Raw genomic sequence first — 19,033 nt, 5'->3', positions numbered from 1 at the left:
AAGTCACACATCATCCTGACTTGGAAATATATTGTTCCTTCATTATCGCTGGATCAACATCCTGGAGCTCCCTACTTAACAGTACCGTGGGTTTACCTACACCATATATACTAGAACGGTTCAAAAAGGCCGCTCATTATACCACCTTCTCAAGGGCAATTAGGGATAGGCAATAAATACTGGCCCTGTGATGCCCGCATTTCATGAGGAAATAAACAAAATACATAGTACAAACTGGACAACTTTTCCCATTGTTGTTAGTAACTCCATCAACCCATGCCCAACAATGTTATCAGTACTTACATTGTGAACAAAAATATTCACAATTGATAGGGAAAAAATTAAATTGTAATCTGATTTCTCTGTGGCAGTATCTTTAAAAAGAAAACTGGCAGCAAAATTGTGTCTTTCCATTTCCAAACTAATTATATCCCATTTTGCTTGGAGATAAATATCAGTGGTGTCAAAGGTTGCCACCTCTGACACTTTGACAGGCCTACTGTCTCGGCAATAGCCACAGACTGCTTAAGCTTTTTGCCCTCTCAAATTGGCCTGCAGTAAACGTTCACATTGCCACATAAACCATCCCCTGCCATTCTTGCTCCTCACATCTGAAGAATTAACATCATTTGAAATCTTACACATGTAAAGTTGTTGCTGAATCCACCTTGCAGTATAACTGGCATAATTTAGCAGTATGAGAGAGAATATTATAGATAGAATGTATGGAATATCAGTGTGATAAGAAACATAAGAAATAGAAGAATGCGTAGGCCATCTGGCCCTTCGAACTTGCTCCGCCATTCAACATGATGATTGATCTTCTACCTCAATCCACTGTCCCAGATGATCCCTTGATTCCCTTAGTATCCAAAAATCTATCAATCTTTGTCTTGGATATACTCAGCAACTGAGCATCCACAACTTTCTGGCGTCGAGTGTTCCAATGATTCACAACCCTTTGAGTGAAGACATTTCTACTCATCTCAGTCCTAAATGGCAGAGCCCTTATTCTGAGACTGTGGACTGTGACCACCCTAGTTTCAGACCATACCCCTCGCACCCCCCCCCCCCCACCCCCACCCCCACCCCCAGCCAGTGGAAACGTCCTCCTAGCATCAGCCCTATTAAGCCCCTTAAGAATTTTATATGTTTCAATGAGATCACCCCTCATTTTTCTAAACTCTAGTGAATACAGGTCTAGTCTACTGAATCGCTCCTCGTACGATAGTGCCCTCATCCCAGGAACCAGTCTATTGAACCTTTGTTGCACTGCTTCTGCGGCAAATATATCCTTCCTTAGGTAAGGAGACCAAACCAGTACACAGTACTCCAGGTATGGTCTCATCACAGCCCTATATAACTGCAGTAAAACTTATTTACTCTTATACTCCAATCCCTTTGTAATAAAGGCTAACATATCATTTGCCTTCGTAATTGTTTGCTGCATCTGCATGTTAGCTTTCTGTGCCAGAACATCCATGAATACCAACATTTCCAGAGTCTCACCATTTAAAAACAAAATCCTGCTTTTCTCTTTTTCCTATGAAAGGAGTTCTGATGAAAGGTCATCAACTTGAAACGTTAACTCTGTTTCTCCCTCTACAGATGCTGACTGACCTGCTGAATATTTCCAGAATTTGCTGTTTTTATTTCAAATTTCCAGCATAGCCAAGGTCCAGGCAATGATCCTTGCCTTACCCCACTAGTTACAGCCTCCCAACCTGAAAATAACCTATTTATTCCTATTCTCTTGTTTTCTGTCTGTTAACCAATCCTCAATCCATGCAAAAATTATTTCTATCCTATGAGCCCAAATTTTGTGCAATAACCTCTTGTGTGACACCTTGTCGAGTGCTTTTTGAAAATACAAATACACTACGTCCACTGTTTTCTCCCTTATCTGCCCTGCTAGTTACAACCTCAAAAAAAACTGATTTGTCAAATGTGATTTCTCTTCCATTAATCCATATTGACTCTGCCTAGTCATATTATAATTTTCTACGTGACTTGTTACCACATCCCTAATAATGTCAAATGTACACGGGATTCAAGGTAACTTGATGGGGTGGATTCAAAATTGGTTTAGCTGTAGAAGACAGAGAGTGATGACAGACTGCTGTTTTAGTGACTGGAAGCCAGTGTCCAATGGCATACCACAGGGATCTGTGCTGGGTCCCCTATTGTTTGTCATTTATATAAACGACATAGATGACTATGTGGGGGGTAGGATCAGTAAGTTCGCGGATGACACAAAGATTGGCCGAGTGGTTAACAGTGAGGTGGAGTGTCTTGGGTTACAGGAAGATATAGACGGGATGGTCAAATGGGCAGAAAAGTGGCAGATGGAATTTAACGCTGAAAAGTGTGAGGTGATACACTTTGGAAGGAGTAATGTGACACGGAAGTATTCAATAAATGGCCTGACATTGGGAAGTTCCGAGGAACAAAGGGACCTTGGCGTGTTTGTCCATAGATCTCTGAAGGCAGAAGGGCAGGTTAATAGGGTGGTGAAAAAGGCATATAGGACACTTGCTTTTATCAATCGAGGCATAGATTACAAAAGCAGGAAGGTCATGTTGGAGTTGTACAGAACTTTGGTAAGGCCACAGCTGGAGTACTGTGTGCAATTCTGGTCGCCACATTATAGGGAGAATGTGATTGCATTGGAGGGGGTGCAGAGGCGATTCACCAGGATGTTGCCTGGGATGGAACATTTAAGCTATGAAAACAGGTTGGATAGGCTTGGGTTGCTTTCACTGGAGCAGAGAAGATGGAGGGGTGACCTGATCGAGGTGTACAAGATTATGAGGGGCATGGACAGGGTGGATAGGGAGAAGCTGTTCCCCTTAGTTGAAGGGTCAGTTACGAGGGGTCACAAGTTTAAGCTGAGGGGTGGGAGGTTTAAGGGGGATTTGAAGAAGAACATTTTTACCCAGAGGGTGGTGACGGTCTGGAATGCCCTGCCTGGGAGGGTGGTAGAGGCAGGTTGCCTCACATCCTTTAAAAAGTACCTGGATGAGCACTTGGCACGCCATAACATTCAAGGCTATGGGCCAAGTGCTGGCAAATGGGATTAGGTAGACATTTCAGGTGTCTTTAATGCATCGGTGCAGACTCGATGGGCCGAAGGGCCTCTTCTGCACTGTATTATTCTGTGATTCTGTGAATAGATTCTAGCATTTTCCCTCCTACTGATGTCAGGCCAGTTGGCCTATAATTCCCTGTTTCCTGTTTCCGTCCTTTCTTAAACAATGGTGTTACCTTTACTACCTTCCAATCCCTGGGGATCATTCTAGAATCTAGGGAATTCTGTAAGATTAAAACCAATGCATCCACTATCTCTATAGCTACTTCTTTTAAAGCCCCGGAGGTAGGCTATCAGGCACAGGGAACTTGTCAACTTTTAGTCCCATTAATTTCTCCAGTACTATTTCTTTGATATTAATTAAAAGCTGCCAATTTTCTTGAGCTTTAAGAGATGCTACAATGCCAAGATTGAAAGAAAATAAAACCTCTGAGGGAAGCCATTAATTTCTTGTAGGCCAGCAAAGCACACAAATATGGTGGATGATTTCCCCCGGCCTCATACTCCAGATCCTCCCTTTTGATACTTGTTTCTGTCAGTGAAATATGCAAGAACTTCATCAGAAATAATAAGACAAAGCAGCACTCTATGCCTGCAGGCAGCCCCACACCTGTAGGGCACTATATTTTGTTTCTGATTTCCATGCCAAGGCAGGACTGCTCATTTGAAGCTATTTTTTGTGTGAAGATCAAACACACTAGATTCCTTTCAGGGCTTTTTTAAAGAAAATCTTTTTGACTTTGCAGGTGCACCTGATCTAAACAAACCGAAGCCACGTCTCAGATTAAGCTCATTGGATAATTTTCCCCACTGCAACCAGCAGACCAGAAATTCTGCTTTAAGAACCGCTTGTATTATGTAAATATTGGGGATGAGTTTCAAAGTTATTTACAGATCTGAATCGTGAGCATACCATTGATGTCAAATGCATTTGAGGCTTTGTAACTGCTCCAGTTCAATACCATATTTATCAAACAAGTTACTGACCTCATAATCCATGAACTACAGTCTGGCAAAGGTTATGAAGGTTAGGTTGGGAGTTCATTTTTATTACATAATTAGCTGAGCGCAGCTGTGACCCTTTCACCATGGTTAAAGGCAATAAAATGTCTGCTACTGGACTCTTATACAAAAAGTTAATATTTTTCACAAACTTATTTGCACAGAAGCAGTGTAGCACCTGATGCACAAGGCTGCTTGATGGAGATTGAGCATTTGTTGGAAAATTGTTCATTTGAGAATAGTTTAGTCTCACGTATCAATTCAGCTCATCGCTGTGGCACTTTATTTAGGATAAAAGGACAAAGTATGACATCAGTTCCTAATCAATTTTCATACCTAGATCACGGTAGCCGTGTGGAGGGAAATAATGGATGATGATGCAAATCCATTTGATATTTAGACTGAGTATTCCTTCAATGATGCATTTATTTTCATTCCTCTCCTCCTTATTTCCCTGATCTCCAGAAGCTGCTGCTTCTAGTTAAAGTATGGATCCTCAGACCTGGTCTGCCCTAAGGCAGGGTTTCTCGAACAGGGGTCTGCGAGATGGTCTCAAGGGGTCTGTCAAAAATAACCAGAGGATGTTTAGAAAAAATACAAATTGTACCCATAAATTAACTGCTTACTACCCGGAAGAAATACCGACATTTGGCTGAGTGAGTTTGCCTACCTAAATAGGGTTCACTGCATTCTGAAACTGATTGACTTTGTGACGTGTTTTGAAATGTCTAGGCAACATGAATAGGTGTTTAATACCTATGAAAGACATTTATGTCTTAACATGAGTTAATCGGCTGGAGACCATCACCAGCCCAATCAGCCATGGTGGAGGGAGGTGAAGGTTAGATTAGATTAGAGATACAGCACTGAAACAGGCCCTTCGGCCCACCGAGTCTGTGCCGAACATCAACCACCCATTTATACTAATCCTACACTAATCCCATATTCCTACCAAACATCCCCACCTGTCCCTATATTTCCCTACCACCTACCTATACTAGTGACAATTTATAATGGCCAATTTACCTATCAACCTGCAAGTCTTTTGGCTTGTGGGAGGAAACCGGAGCACCCGGAGAAAACCCACGCAGACACAGGGAGAACTTGCAAACTCCACACAGGCAGTACCCAGAATCGAACCCGGGTCCCTGGAGCTGTGAGGCTGTGGTGCTAACCACTGCGCCACTGTGCCGCCAACAGGGCATCAATCATCTGATGTTGTTTCCTAAAGCTGCTTCTGCCTCATGGTGACAATCTGATGTAGGGGGAGCTCAGTTAGGGATGGGATACAGAAGGAAGAATATATCTGACCAGTAAAAATAATAGCCAAATTATGAAATGTTATTTCAGAGTTAGTATTTTTAACGTATTTTCAGACTTTTAAAAAAAAATGCACTTTAATTGTGGAGGCAAGCTATGTGACATTAGGTTTGAATGCTAGCCTGAGAATTGTTGCTTGGCACCAGTAACAAATTTCACATTAATCCAGGAAACAAAAAAAAAAGTTTATTTTCATAACCACTTTTTATACGGAAGAAATACTTGAGTTTTAGGGGGATGAGTGGAATTTTTATAACCTGGGAAGAAGTGGGGGGCCTGAAACAGAAATGTTGAGAACCGCTGTCCTAAGGGACCATGTCCAAATAACCAATCTTCATGCGAGTCTGAGTAGAATTTCTGCAGGGGTCTTGCTGATATCTTGCTGTAACTTCAGCCAGAACCCTGGACAAATGCTGTGGGATTGGGAGAACCCTCACAGAAATTCTACCCCTTTGTGGAATGGAGGGCAGCTCAGTCGAATCCACTTGTAATCTCGTCTGAATTTCCAGCAGCACTCACAACAACAATAACTTGTATTTATATAGTGCCTTAACCTAATAAGCATCCCTGGATAAAAATCAGGGCAGGAATTCTAGGTGATTATTTTTTTTCCCTCCCAGCCCAGAGGAATGATGGTTTTATTGTAAACAGAATTTTTTGCAGCGTGGATCCTCACTAGGCATTAGCTTGGGATTCATTGGATTTGTGTCTAATCAGGCCCTAAACCAACAATGAAGCCTCTCAATTTCTGTCCTTGGACGTCAACTTTATTAGGTTGTAAATGATTTATAGCATTAATAACTATGATTAGCTTGCAAATTTTAATTTTTTTATCTGTTTATAGGACTGGGCTCAGGATGAACGGATGCTGGAAGAAATGACACACAAGGTAGCAATGCAACACCAGGCCTACAGGTAAGCAAGGCCTCCAGTGCAGTAGAATGCTAACTGAAAAACAGGCAGCCCATAATTATGGCTTATAAGAGCTTGGTTTCTTACAGATATTCCTTTGATCCATTCTGTCATTCTTGAGGGAATAGATTTCTAAGAATTGCTGCCAGGTTACAGCCTGACATCGGTTCATACATTTTTGTAAGCTGAAGTGTACCTGTTCACTATACTGCTACAGCAGGTTCACAGCTTTTACTTCATGTTTTAAAAGGTGCCATAAAATGTTGCTAGTGTCTGTATCTACATTTTTAAAAAAATGAACAGTAGGTATTGATGAGAATGACAGTGTATAATTTTGTGTGGCCTCTTCATGCAGCACATCTTGGGATATCTAATCTTAGGTAGAAATTCAGAAGCCCAGTTGAGATTTATAGTGTTAAAGATATCAGCAGAATGTGCTGACTGTGTAAAGTTCTGCATTCTGGTTATACCTTACATCAGAGATCAGATTCTCAAACTGACAATAGTCTAGCTTCTGACGCATCAGCTGGTTCATCCAATTCTTCGTGCTGGTCCAGACAAGATCTACCTGGGAGGCTGGTAACACACCCCTACCAAGCATGGGCCAAATACACCCCGTATGAATGTGGCAGCTCCACTATATAATCTTTTTCTTATACAGAGCCCAATCTATGGACAGGGCTCCCACTATTCTTGCCTCAGCATTTCCATGTACACAGTCCAAATTATAGCACAGGCTCTCTGTGACTGGGACAGCTCCTCCAATCTACTCTCAGCATTGTTCAGATCTTAAGTCTGGATTGTGGCACCATCCCTAACTATAACTGAGGTATAATTTTGAAAATTGTGTTGTGCGTAAGTGTAGGTGGTGAAGTATGGAACGCTTGAGCAGTTTGGGTGTAGTCAGATGAAATGCTTGGTCCTCTTTATGTTGCTTAGTTTATCGACCCAAACATGATGCAAGACTTGGCATTCCTGAAATTTTAAGGTTGCAGATGCCAATAAGTGTTGCCACCCTGCCATTCATCTTAATCTGTGCATTCAATAACTTGGTTATTGCCTGTATGGGTGGTGTTGCCATTTACTTAGTCTAGCTGTTTAATGTCTCCCTCCTTTATTCCAGCTTGGCTCAATTAGTACCACTGTCCCCTCATGGTTATGGGTTCAAGTCATTATCATCTATGCTGACACTTTAGTGCAATACGGAGGAGGCACTGCATTGTTAGAAATGCTGACCTTTGGATGAAAAGTTAAATGGAGGCCCTGTCTTCCTGTTCCTGTGGCTCAGCTGGGCAAAATATCTTCCATGGCATTATTTTGTAGAGGTTACGGATTTTTCTGAAGCTTTATACAACATTGCTCCCTCGATCAACACCAAAGATAGAGTAACTGATCTTCCAACTCACTTGCTGTTAAGGGGACTTTGCTGTGTGTAGATTGGATGCCACATTGTCCCACATAACAATAGGGAAATTCAAAAGTAAAGCATTGGATTTGAAGCACTGTGGGACATCCTAAAAAGACATGTTGATATGCTACATAATGGCAGATTTGTTCTTTTCTGTATCCTGTGCCCAAATATTAATTACATTTGTTCAGACAGACTGACTTGCCAAAGATTAGTTCTTCTAATTTAGTTAGTTTTTGACTGGGATTTTATGCTGGCGAAAACCAACACTGAGAACCCCACGTTGCCTCTTCAGTGGAAGTCCCACCAAATCCAGTGCCAATTAGGCACTTAAGTGGACAGCGGTGGGTCTTCCAAGGGATCAAGGACCCCGGCGACGGAAGTCCCGCCCTCGGAGAGCTGCCGGCCAATCAGAGGGTGGCAGCTCTTCCACTGAGCAGCACCAGCATAGAGGCAGTGGCTGCTGCCAGTGGAGCACCTACCCAAGGCCCTGGAGCAGCGCTGGATCCAGGCCACAGGTAGGTCAGTGCGGGTGGGATCTCTTGGGGGATGGGAGTGTAGGGGGATTGTTAGCAAGGGCAGGAGGTGGCTCTCAGCAGGCCCCCTCCCTCCCCAATGCCGGGTCTCTCATTCAAGTACTAAGTGCCTTTTAACAAGGCCCCCTCACCCCTGGAGCTGGGAAACAGCCCACACAGTTTTTCGTACTGTGCTTCCTGTGCGGTGACAGAGCCACCTGCCCCATGGCTAATTGCAACGGCGGCGGTATAAGGCCCTTAATTGGGTGTTAATTGCCCAGTTAAGGGCCTCAATTGGCAGGAGGAGGCCGTTAACAGGTCTTCCTACCCTGGACTAAATTTTGGTGGAGGCAGGAAGGTGGTAGCACCATCCCACCTTATTTTATGCTCTCCTGCCTCCAAGCCTGCTGCGGTGGAGAGCATGAAATCCTCCCCTTTGTTTTTCCTGCTTTTCCCTTTCCACCTCTCCCCCTCCCCCCCCCCCACCATTCCTGAGAGGGACTGGGGAAAGGCAACCATCTTGCTATCCTTTTCTCATGTTGCTATAGAGTCAAATCTAGGAAGTGGGAGAGCATGCCCTGGCATGTCTTGCCATATGTTTTAAGGATTGGAGCTTCTCTAAGCTGCATCTAATTGGGTTCCACTGCAGTATTTTTGTGTGAATTCTATCACTGATAAATACAGGCTTGTTGTATTTGAATAGGGTAACTGTTAACTTTAAGGAGTGTGGGTGTATTGGATTAAATTTTTCTTTCTTCCCAGTGGGATGCCACCTGCAGAAGCTGAATTGCTCTATATAAAGGAAGTGGAACAGCTTGAAGGCTTTGGTCAAGAAAGCTTTCCTGCTAAGGTACATCAGGAGTTATCACTTTATTATTAAAAGATATCTTTTCAAATATTTTAGATTGTCACCAATGCAATGTAAGTCTATTTTGAACATTCTTCATGTGGGACTGACGTAATTGAACACAGGTTGTAGAAAAACTGAATTAGAATTTAAATTAGCAAAGAGGGTGATTTTTTTTTTAAAAGAGTGATGCCGATGCATTACAATGTGAGCAACCTCAATGCTGCAAAGGAGACAATGCAGACAATTTTCAAATGTGAACCATATCCTTAAGGAAACATTTGTGATCCACCATAGTATTTTTGAGGTTGCAGGAGTTACAGCTTGCCAGTCACTTGCTAAGCCTCAACCCCCATCCTACCAACCGACTGCTCATTCTTTCAGTGGGCGAATAGAAACAAAAGTCTGAAGTCGAATTATGAGATTCGCATCAGCCTCAAAAATGATTTTTTTTTTATACCAGTTATGGAGCTGAAGAATCATAGACAAGCACTTGAGGACCTTTATTATAGAATGTTCTTTAATAATATTTAGCATTTTTTTCTCTTTTATTCATTCATGAGATGTGAGCATTGCTGGCAACGCCAGTATTTGTTGTCCATTCCGAACTGCTCTTGAGAAGGTGGTGGTGAGTCACCTTCTTGAACTACTGCAGCCCATGTGGTGCAGGTACACCCACAGTGCTGTTAGGAAGGGAGTTCCAGGATTTTGTCTCAGCGACAGTGAAGGAATGGCGATATAGTTCCAAGTCAAGATGGGGTATGGTTTGGAGGTGGTATTCCAGTGTTTCAGTTCAAGTTACATATTTCATGGCTACTAACATTGAAAAATTCAACAGCTTCTTTTTTCCTCTTCAGGAGCCCATTCTTCTAATGAGTACTTTTTTAGCAAGTAAAAATAAACATTGTCTACAATTTCAAAACCTGCACTTGTTTATTAGGTTGGATGTGATTACATACAATAGCCTGGATTACACCAGATCCCCTTTAGTACACTAGTTTCCCCCACACTTCAGAGCATGCCAGATTTGCTACCATAATTTCCATTGGACAATGAAGTGTTCATCCTGAAAAGAATGGTGCATTTGCAGCAATAATGGTACAGTGATGTGCTAGTTCATATTCTGTCATTACTGCCTCAGTTAAGTTCAACTGTAATCACACCATATGCAACAGGCATCCAGGGCAGCTAGTTGCTATGGAGTAAACTGAAGTAAATATAAAGAGCCAGGCACAGAAGGTTTATAACTTTGTAGACTCCGTATTATTCTCCCAACTTTAGAACTTCTTTTGGCACCATGTTACCTTACCACCTGTCTTTCTGCCAGTTGCTGTGATAGTTGCCTCCCCCCTTAAGACGTCATGCAGTAGGTTTCCCAGTGGGCATTCTTCACAACATTTGCCTCATAGAAGCAAAAAACGAGGAACAATTGAGGGAGGTCAGGCTGTTTGGCTGCATCAGAGATGCATGACATCGTGGGTACTGCCTGTGTGGAGTTTGCAAGTTCTCCCTGTGTCTGCATGGGTTTCCTCCGGGTGCTCCGGTTTCCTCCCACAGCCAAATGACTTGCAGGTTGATAGGTAAAATTGGCCATTATAAATTGCCCCTAGTATAGGTAGGTGGTAGGGGAATATAGGGACAGGTGAGGATGTGGTAGGAATATGGGATTAGTGTAGGATTAGTATAAAAATGGTTAATGGTCGGCACAGACTCGGTGGGCCGAAGGGCCTGTTTCAGTGCTGTATCTCTAAATCAAATCAAAAATCAAACAGTGGTATCCATACACTGGAGGATACAAGCAGAGGTGCTCTTATTCTTTGCCTGGGAAGCAGGTACAGCAGATTAAAGAGGTTACAAAGGACAACCCTATACTGGCTGCAAGGCATGTCTGTGCTCAATGATACAGGAGATTTTCACTTGCTGACCAAATCTGCCCATTGCATGAAGAGTATTGTTGACGTGTTCCCTCTTCTCACCACTAACTTGCCATCATCTACAGAACCTTCCCTGTAAGCGACAGATCATACAGCTCTCAAAGCAACTTTCAAAGCTTGAAAAGAGCAATGTCTGAAAACCACATTTAGTGCAACCAAATATTATTGTAATCACTTTTTGTGTGATATGTGGCTTCTTAGACATTACCTGATGCTTCAAGATAGTGCCTGAGTGGCAGGAGTGCATGAGGCTGTTGTTTGCCAATAGGATTGAGGTGCTCCAAATCTCAAAGCGAGAAAGACCTCACCATGATAACACTCGTACTAAGTATTGGCATTGCATAGCTATTGATCTGCTAACAGATCATGAAGCCACTTGTGATTCTGTCTACAACTCAGCCCCAATTGCTTGGAGGTCTGAAGTGGCATCCTTCTCCAATCTGGTATCTTTGGTCCCAATGACAGAGGTTTTGAGTGCCAATGGATGAAGCACAGACTGCCCTTAGGGTTTCTACCATAGGGCCCTTCACTGCAGAGCAGACAGTTAGCCTTATGGCACAGCAATCAGGATACAATATATGCAGGTCATGGTTACTTCCATTCAAACCATTATCTGCTGCATGGTATCAGAAGACGCGATCCTAAGTCCTTACATTCATTCTGATGAAAACATCCTTCTTTGAAAATCAGAACCTGAGAGATCTGGATCCCTTGGACCTCAGTTGAGGGGTGATATCTTTTGCTCAGTTCCTTTTGATATCTTTTGACCTTCCTCCTCATGTTGCATCCTCGGCTACTACTCCTCGCTTCTGCTCTGTGTCTCATGAAGTGTGCTGCTCTCTGGCTCGCTCTCTAAGTCCCTTTGCATTTCTCTTTGCTGGTGCATAAAAGGGATAGAATGAGCTCTAAAGTGCTAGCAGAACTGGATGCAGAGGACTTTTTTTTTCCTTAGCCATATCTAGAGGAAGCAAAGAGGAAGGTAGGTTGGAATGGGTTGTTGAGGAGTCATGGTACGATCAATCTTTATGTTTGAATCTTTAGGGAGGGGATTTAAACTGTGCCTGATCGACAGGCATGCAGCGTCAGAGCAGTTAAAAGAGAGGGGCTCCATTTCTCACTCTGTTTTTGCCGATTCCCCATTCTATTGCCATTGATTTTGGCCACGGATGAGGTCCGGGTCTTACTCTGGCGAGAGTCTCATGGTGAAGTTGGCAAAAAGTAATATGAGAAGAAGAATATCATGATGAATTGAAATTTGCACTTGATCTGCTACTTTCTTATACTTTGTTCTGTTTATGATCTCCCTCTGCTGCAGTACTGCTCTCCTTTAGTGCCTGCATCTCTCTGACCCAAACAGTGTGTTCATCCCCTGCCTAACTTTATGGAGTATCATTTCCACTGTTTTCTTGCTGATCCAAGGGTGGAGAGCTGTTTACCCTCATGTGGGCCTCAATGACATTCTCGGATGTCGAAATTTGGAGTTACGCTTTTAAGTCCTACAGCAACAAACAAGTTTCCACCCTTTTCCCTCAATAGTGAGCTTCTATTCAGAGGCAGTAATACTCCTAGGAGCTTGCCTGGATTATTAAAGTTAGGCTGACCTCAAGTACTGTGACAGGGTCAGTTAATGTGAATTCTGGCAAGTGAAAATTTCTTCCTACCATAATCCCACTTTGGTCTTGGCCCAAGCTGGAAATCAAGACTGCTGTTTAAAATTCTGTTTGAAGATGGTTTCTGTGTTGCCATGTTTTTTTTAATAAGATACACATCTGCAATTTTAAACCATTTCCTTTGACCCTCGAGAAAGAAGGAACTTACATAAATATAATATCGCCAAATAGCACTGTTAGATTGTAAACATATGAGCTGAGATATCACTTCCATGGTGATTTTTGAAACATTACACATAACAGTACTTTGGGAATTTGAGAATGTTAAGTACTTCGTTTGAAATGTTAAGTACCATCCAGCAGTATTCCTTCTAGGATTCTGAAAAGTTAAATTCTGGTACTTGGGTAACCGCCAAAAATGTAGTAAATTATTTTCAAGCTGCTGTACCCTGTGTTAGCCCATTTACTGTAATTGTATATTTCAGTATGCCATGTGTTGCAAAACTCACCATTTAGAATTGTGACTATTTTCATAATGTTTGTGTTTGAATCTTTAGGGGGAATGATCTGCCTGATCAGCAGGAATGCAGCATGGGGCATTTAAAATGGAGGAACTCCATTTCTCACTCCATTTTTCCAATTCTCCATTCTATTACCATTGGTTTTGGCCGCAGATGAGGTGTAGGCCCGACTTTTGCAAGAGCCACATTCATAACTTCAAATTGGGGTCACATAACATACATGGGACCCTGATGGTATTTTGACTGGCTTCTGCATAGGACATCTGCCTTTGTTTCCCCCACCAGTTAAAACTGTTGGGAAGTTTTTTTAAAAAACTTTCCTTAGTGACACTAGGAGGAGCAGGAGAGCTCCTCCAGATCCCACAAGTAAAATCGTTGTCTTTATTCTTTCCTGTGGATGTGGGCATTGCTGGCAAGGCCAGCATTGTTGCCCATCTCCAATTGCCTTTGAGAAGGTGGTGGTTAGCCGCCATCTTGAACTGCTGCAGTCCGTCTGGTGTGGGTACTACCACAGTGTTGTTAGAAAGGGAGTTCCAGGTCAGGATGGTATGTGGCTTGGAGGGGAACTTGCCATGGGGCGTTCCCATGCATTTGCTGCCCTTGTCCTTCTAGGTGGTAGAGGTCAGGTTTGGAAGGTGCTGTTGAAGGAGACTTGGCCATTTGCTGCAGAGCATCTTGTAAATGGTACACACTGCTGCCAATGTGCATCGGTGGTGGAGCGTGTTAATGTTTAATTTGGTGGAGGGAATGAATGTTTAAGTTGGTGGATTGGGTGCTGATCAAGTGGTTTGTTTTGTCCTGGATGGTGTCGAGCTTCTTGAGTGCTTTTGCAGCCGCACTCTTCCAGGCAAGTGGAGAGTATTCCATCATACTCCTGACTTGTGCCTTGCAGATGATGGACAGGCTTTGGCGAGTCAGGAGGTGAGTTACTTGCTGAAGAATTCCCAATCTCTGACCTGCTCTTGTAGCCATTGTATTTATATGGCTGGTCAAGTTCAGTTTCTGGTCAATGCTAACCCCCAGGATGTTGATGGTGGGGGATTCAGTGATGGCAATGCCATTGAATGTCAAGGGAAGATGCTTAGATTGTCTCTTGTTGGAGATTGTCATTGCCTGTCATCAACTGTTATTTGCTACTTATCAGCCCAAGCCTGAATGTTGTCCAGGTTTCGATGCATATGGACACAGAGTGCTTCAGTATCTGAGAAGTTGCGAATGGTACTGGACATTGTGCAATCATCAGCAAACATCCCCATTTCTGACCTTATGATGGAGGGATGGGCATTGATGAAGCAGCTATAGATGGTTGGGCCTAGGACACTAGGTCTGTGTTCCTCAGGGCGACCAGCTGTGAGAACCTCGCAACTGCACCCTTGCCCCAACCCCCACCTACTATACCATAAAGCAGCTTAAAACATTGACATCTGATCTCATTGTATTGTGTTTTCTCAGTCCACCTTTAGAAAGGTTGGAAAGGCACAGGTAAGGGCACATGCGAAAGATAAGATTATCCAGTTCAGATCGCAAGTAGTAATATTGGGTCATTTCTTGCTTGCAAAGCATATGGTTGTTGGGCAATCTGGGCACACTCTTAAACGTAAGACATTCAGACTGCTTACGGGAGCAATTAGGAACATTGTACCCAAGCGAATATCCAAAGCAGACCCAAATTTGTAACACATATATTGATACTTAGTAAACAAATTACATATGAACATATCAATTAGGAGCAGGAGTAGGCTACTCGGCCCCTCAAGCCTGCTCCGCCATTCAACAAGATCATGGTTGATCTGATTGTAACCTCAACGCCACATTCCCGCCTACCCCTGCTAACCTTACACCTCTTTGTTTATCAAGAATCTATCTACCTCTTCCTTAAAAATATTCAAAGACTCTTGTATGTTTCACGCCAGTCGCTTTTTACTCTTCCAAATTCCAGTGGATACAAGCCTAGCCTGTCCAACTTTTCCTCATTAGACAACATGCTCATTCCAGGTATGAGTCTAGTAAACCTTTTCTGAACTGCTTCCAGTGCATTTACATTCTTCCTTAAATAAGGAGACCAATACTGTATAGAGTACTCCAGATGTGGTCTCAGCAATGCTCTGTATAACTGAAACATAACCTTCCTACTTTTGTATTCAATTCCCCTCGAAATAAACAATAACATTCCGTTAGCTTTCCTAATTACTTGCTATACCTGCATACTAACCTTTTGCAAATTCATGCACTAGGACACCCAGATCCCTCTGCATCTCCGAGCTCTGCAATCTCTCACCATTTAGATAATATTCTTCCTGCCAAAATAGACAATTTTACATTTTCTCACATAATTTGCCAGATCTTTGCCCGCTCACATAACCTATCTATATCCCTTTGTAGCCTCCTTATTTCTTCTTCACAACTTACTTTCCTACCTATCTTTGTGTTATCAGCAAATTTAGCAACCATACCTTTGGTCCCAAGTCATTTATATAAATTGTAAGAAGTTGGGGCCCCAGCACTGATCCCTGTGGCACACCACTCATTACATCTTGCCAACTAGAAAATGACCATTTATTGCGTACTCTGTTTCCTGTTAGCTAGCCAATCTTCTATCCATGCCAAATGTTACCCCCTACACCATGAACTTTTATTTTCTGCAATAACCTTTTATGTGGCACCTTCTCAAATGCCTTCTGGAAATCTAAGTACAGTACATCCACCAGTTCCCTTTTATCTACCGCACATGTTACTTCTTCAAAGAACTCCAATAAGTTGGTTAAACATGATTTTCCTTTCACAAACCATGTTGACTCTGTCTGATCACCTTGAATTTTCCTAAGTGTCCTGCTATAATGATGGAATAAAGATAGTAATGGCAGCCTTGGTTGGAGATATGCTAGGGTAACCTTGTACATGTATATGTGTCGGGTGTTGTGTAGGTTTCACCTTGTAAATGAGCACTTGCTCTCCTTTAACAGGATAACCTTGGAAATGATGCTGTTATTGGCATTTCTTTTATGGGAATATTTGTAAAGCACAGGAATGGACGGCCGACTGTAACATACAGGTAAGCAGCTAAACTGCATTGGAGCAAAGGCTTAGACAAGTGAATTAAAATTTTTGAGTTCTAAATCTGTGTTACACATTTTATCTTTTGATGAGTAAAGCACCCTCCCGTTTCCTCCTCCTCCCTTGAGGGCATTTTTGCTTCCTTTTTTTGATATTCTTGCACAGTGCTGCTCCTTCATCCGAGAAATGAACTATATGGGCAAGAACTGAACAAATGTGCAAGAACAGCCTACAGTGAGTCCTACTCTGTATAATTTCCCCTCCTGCATTCTCCAACCAGTTGATTTTCAGATTATGTGATGGCTTTCAGTTCTTCTTTGTCCCAGAATGAAATCCATCACCTCATTACAGTGAATTATCCAGTAACTCTGGATGGGATTTTGTCTTGGCGACAGGGGTCTCGACGTCTGGAAAAAGTGACACAGACAACCCCGCGACGCCTCTAATATGAGTGGCCCACCAAAACAAGCGCCAATTAGGCACTTAAGTGGAGAGTGGCAGGCCTTCACTGGGATCAAGGACCCTGGCAACAGAAGTCCTGCCTGCTGAGAGCTGTCAACCAATTCGAGTCCCGCAGTTCTTTAACTGAGCAGCGCCTCTGCGGAGGTGGTGGCTGCGGCCTGTAGAACAATTACTCGAGGCACTGGAACCAGACGACAGCTAAGTCAGGACGGGCGGGGTTTTGTGGGGTGGGGGTTGTGGGGAAGGTGGGTGTAAGGGGGGGGTCTGCAGTAAGGGCAGGGGGTGGCTCTCAGCAGGGCCACCCCCTCCCCGCCCTTCCTGATGCCAAGTCCCTCATTCTGGCAGTGTGCCTTTTATCAAGGTGCGTTTTATCAAGGCCGTTGACAGGCCTTCCCACCTGGACTTAATTTGGGTGGAAGTGGGAAGGTGGTGGGATCCCCACCTTGCTACCATCCCACCCGATTACATTCTCTCCCCGCCTCCAACGTCACCGTGGGGGAGAGCATAAAATTCCCCCCTCTGTGTGAGGAGTTTCTATGGGCTCTCAGCCCCAGCATTTAGTGTTGATTAGAGTTGACAAACCGGTTCTCGGAAGAATAAAATATAAACATGATCGATAATACACAGTATCTTTAAACCTGCAGATGGAATGAAATTGGAAACATTACGCACAACAAGTCTTCTATTAACGTGGAGTTAACAAGCAAAGAAGAAACTGTTCCATTTCATACTGTAAGTATCTGGAACCATAGCGGCTGGCATTACAAACCTCTGACTTCATCGTAATTTAACAGTTATTTTGAAATTGTTCTGTTATCCTCAGCAGTAGTTTGGAGCTTGCCTCTGGGGTATATCTTCATCAAGTTGTCTATAATACTGTTTAATCCTGAATCTTTTGTGATCTTCTTACCCTAGCTTGGAGCAAATGCCTTTTACATACCTATGCTGCAATGGTATATTTTTTACACTTATCCTAACTGCCTTGATTCAATTATCTGCTGGATTGTGTTGTTCCAGATAGTATCACATCAACTGTTGAATTGGTCTCTGAATTAAATTTGAGCACACTACAATATTCAAAGTGACATTATCTCTACCTACAAACCTTAATTCTTCAAATTTCTCCCTTTTTTGAAATCGAAGGTAAAACTTCCTGTTTAACTCATTTAGCTTAACAAGATTAGAGCATTACTTCAGAAAATCTGATTTATCATCTGAATCCTCATCAACATTTTCCAGGAACCAGTTACTAAAATGATAATTAGATGAACAATACAATTCAGAATGACTCATGTTCAGTTCTTCATCTTATGGAGTCAGAGGACATGGCTGCGGTACTAAATGAGTACTTCACAGCTGTCTTCACTAAAGAAGAGGATGCTGCCAATGTCACAGTAGAGGAGGAGGTAGTAGAGAAATTGGATAGGTTAAAAATAGTTAAAGAGGAGGTTCTTGAAAGGGTGGCTTTACCCAAAGCAGAAAAGTTGTCTTTCCCTATGGGAGGTATCCTAGATTGCTGAAGGAAGTAAGGGTGAAAATAGCAGTCCTCCTTAGCTATTCCAGAGGAGTTGGAAGATTGAAAATGTTACACCCCTGTTCAATATAGTGGCGAGGATAAACCCGGCAACTATAGGCCATTCAGCTTGATATTGGTCGTGGGGAAAATTAGAGACAATAATCGGAAACAAAATTAATTGTTGCTTGAAAAAATATGGGTTGATAAATGACAGCCAAAACTAACAAATCATGTTTGACTAACTTGATTAATTTCTTTGATGAACTAATGGAGAGGGTTGATGAAGGTATTGCGGTTGAAGTTGTATAAATGGACTTTCAAAAGATGTTTGATAAAGTACCTCATTATTGAACTTGTTAGCAAAATTGAAGCCTATGGGATTAAAGGGCTGTGGCAGTGTGGATATGGAATTGGCTAAGGGACAGAAAGCAGAGAGTAGTGGTGGATGGTTGTTTTTCAGGCATGTTCCCACGTTTCAAACGTGTTCCCACGTTTCGGTATTAGGACTACTCTTTTTGATACAATCAAGCAGAATCAACATAATTTTATGAAAGGGAAATCGTGTTTGACAAATTTATTAGAGTTCTTTGAGTTCTTTTTTAACAAGCTGGGTGGATAAAGGGGAGCCAGTAGATGTAGTGTATTTGGATTTCCAAAAGGCCTTTGATAAGGTGCCACATAAAAGATTACTGCACAAGGTAAGAGCTCACGGTATAGTGTTATATTAGCATGCATAGAGGTTTGGGGCGCCCAAAGCTGCGCTTCAAGGATGCTTGCAAGCGTGACAGGAAGGACCTAAAATTCGACAATTGCACTTGGGAGTCACTAGCTGGTGAGAGAGGGA

The 19,033-nt window shown here is 42.6% G+C and overlaps 1 protein-coding gene across 3 annotated transcripts in view; it reads left to right on the top strand.

Annotated features, from left to right (window-relative positions):
• The window catches only part of LOC137376446 (tyrosine-protein phosphatase non-receptor type 14-like), a 268,323-nt gene that overhangs the window by 197,053 nt on the left and 52,237 nt on the right, over positions 1–19,033 (top strand). For all 3 annotated transcript variants that reach the window (XM_068045035.1, XM_068045032.1, XM_068045034.1), the window contains 4 exons: positions 6,255–6,325; positions 9,008–9,095; positions 16,121–16,209; positions 17,318–17,405. In XM_068045035.1, coding sequence (XP_067901136.1) covers positions 6,255–6,325; positions 9,008–9,095; positions 16,121–16,209; positions 17,318–17,405 — 336 coding nt within the window. The remainder of the gene's footprint in view (positions 1–6,254; positions 6,326–9,007; positions 9,096–16,120; positions 16,210–17,317; positions 17,406–19,033) is intronic.

This window comes from Heterodontus francisci, chromosome 13 (assembly GCF_036365525.1).
Source record: "Heterodontus francisci isolate sHetFra1 chromosome 13, sHetFra1.hap1, whole genome shotgun sequence".
NCBI classification, from domain to species: domain Eukaryota; kingdom Metazoa; phylum Chordata; class Chondrichthyes; order Heterodontiformes; family Heterodontidae; genus Heterodontus; species Heterodontus francisci.
The sequence above is the reverse complement of the archived record's forward strand: the minus strand, read 5'-3'. Positions and strand labels throughout refer to the sequence as shown.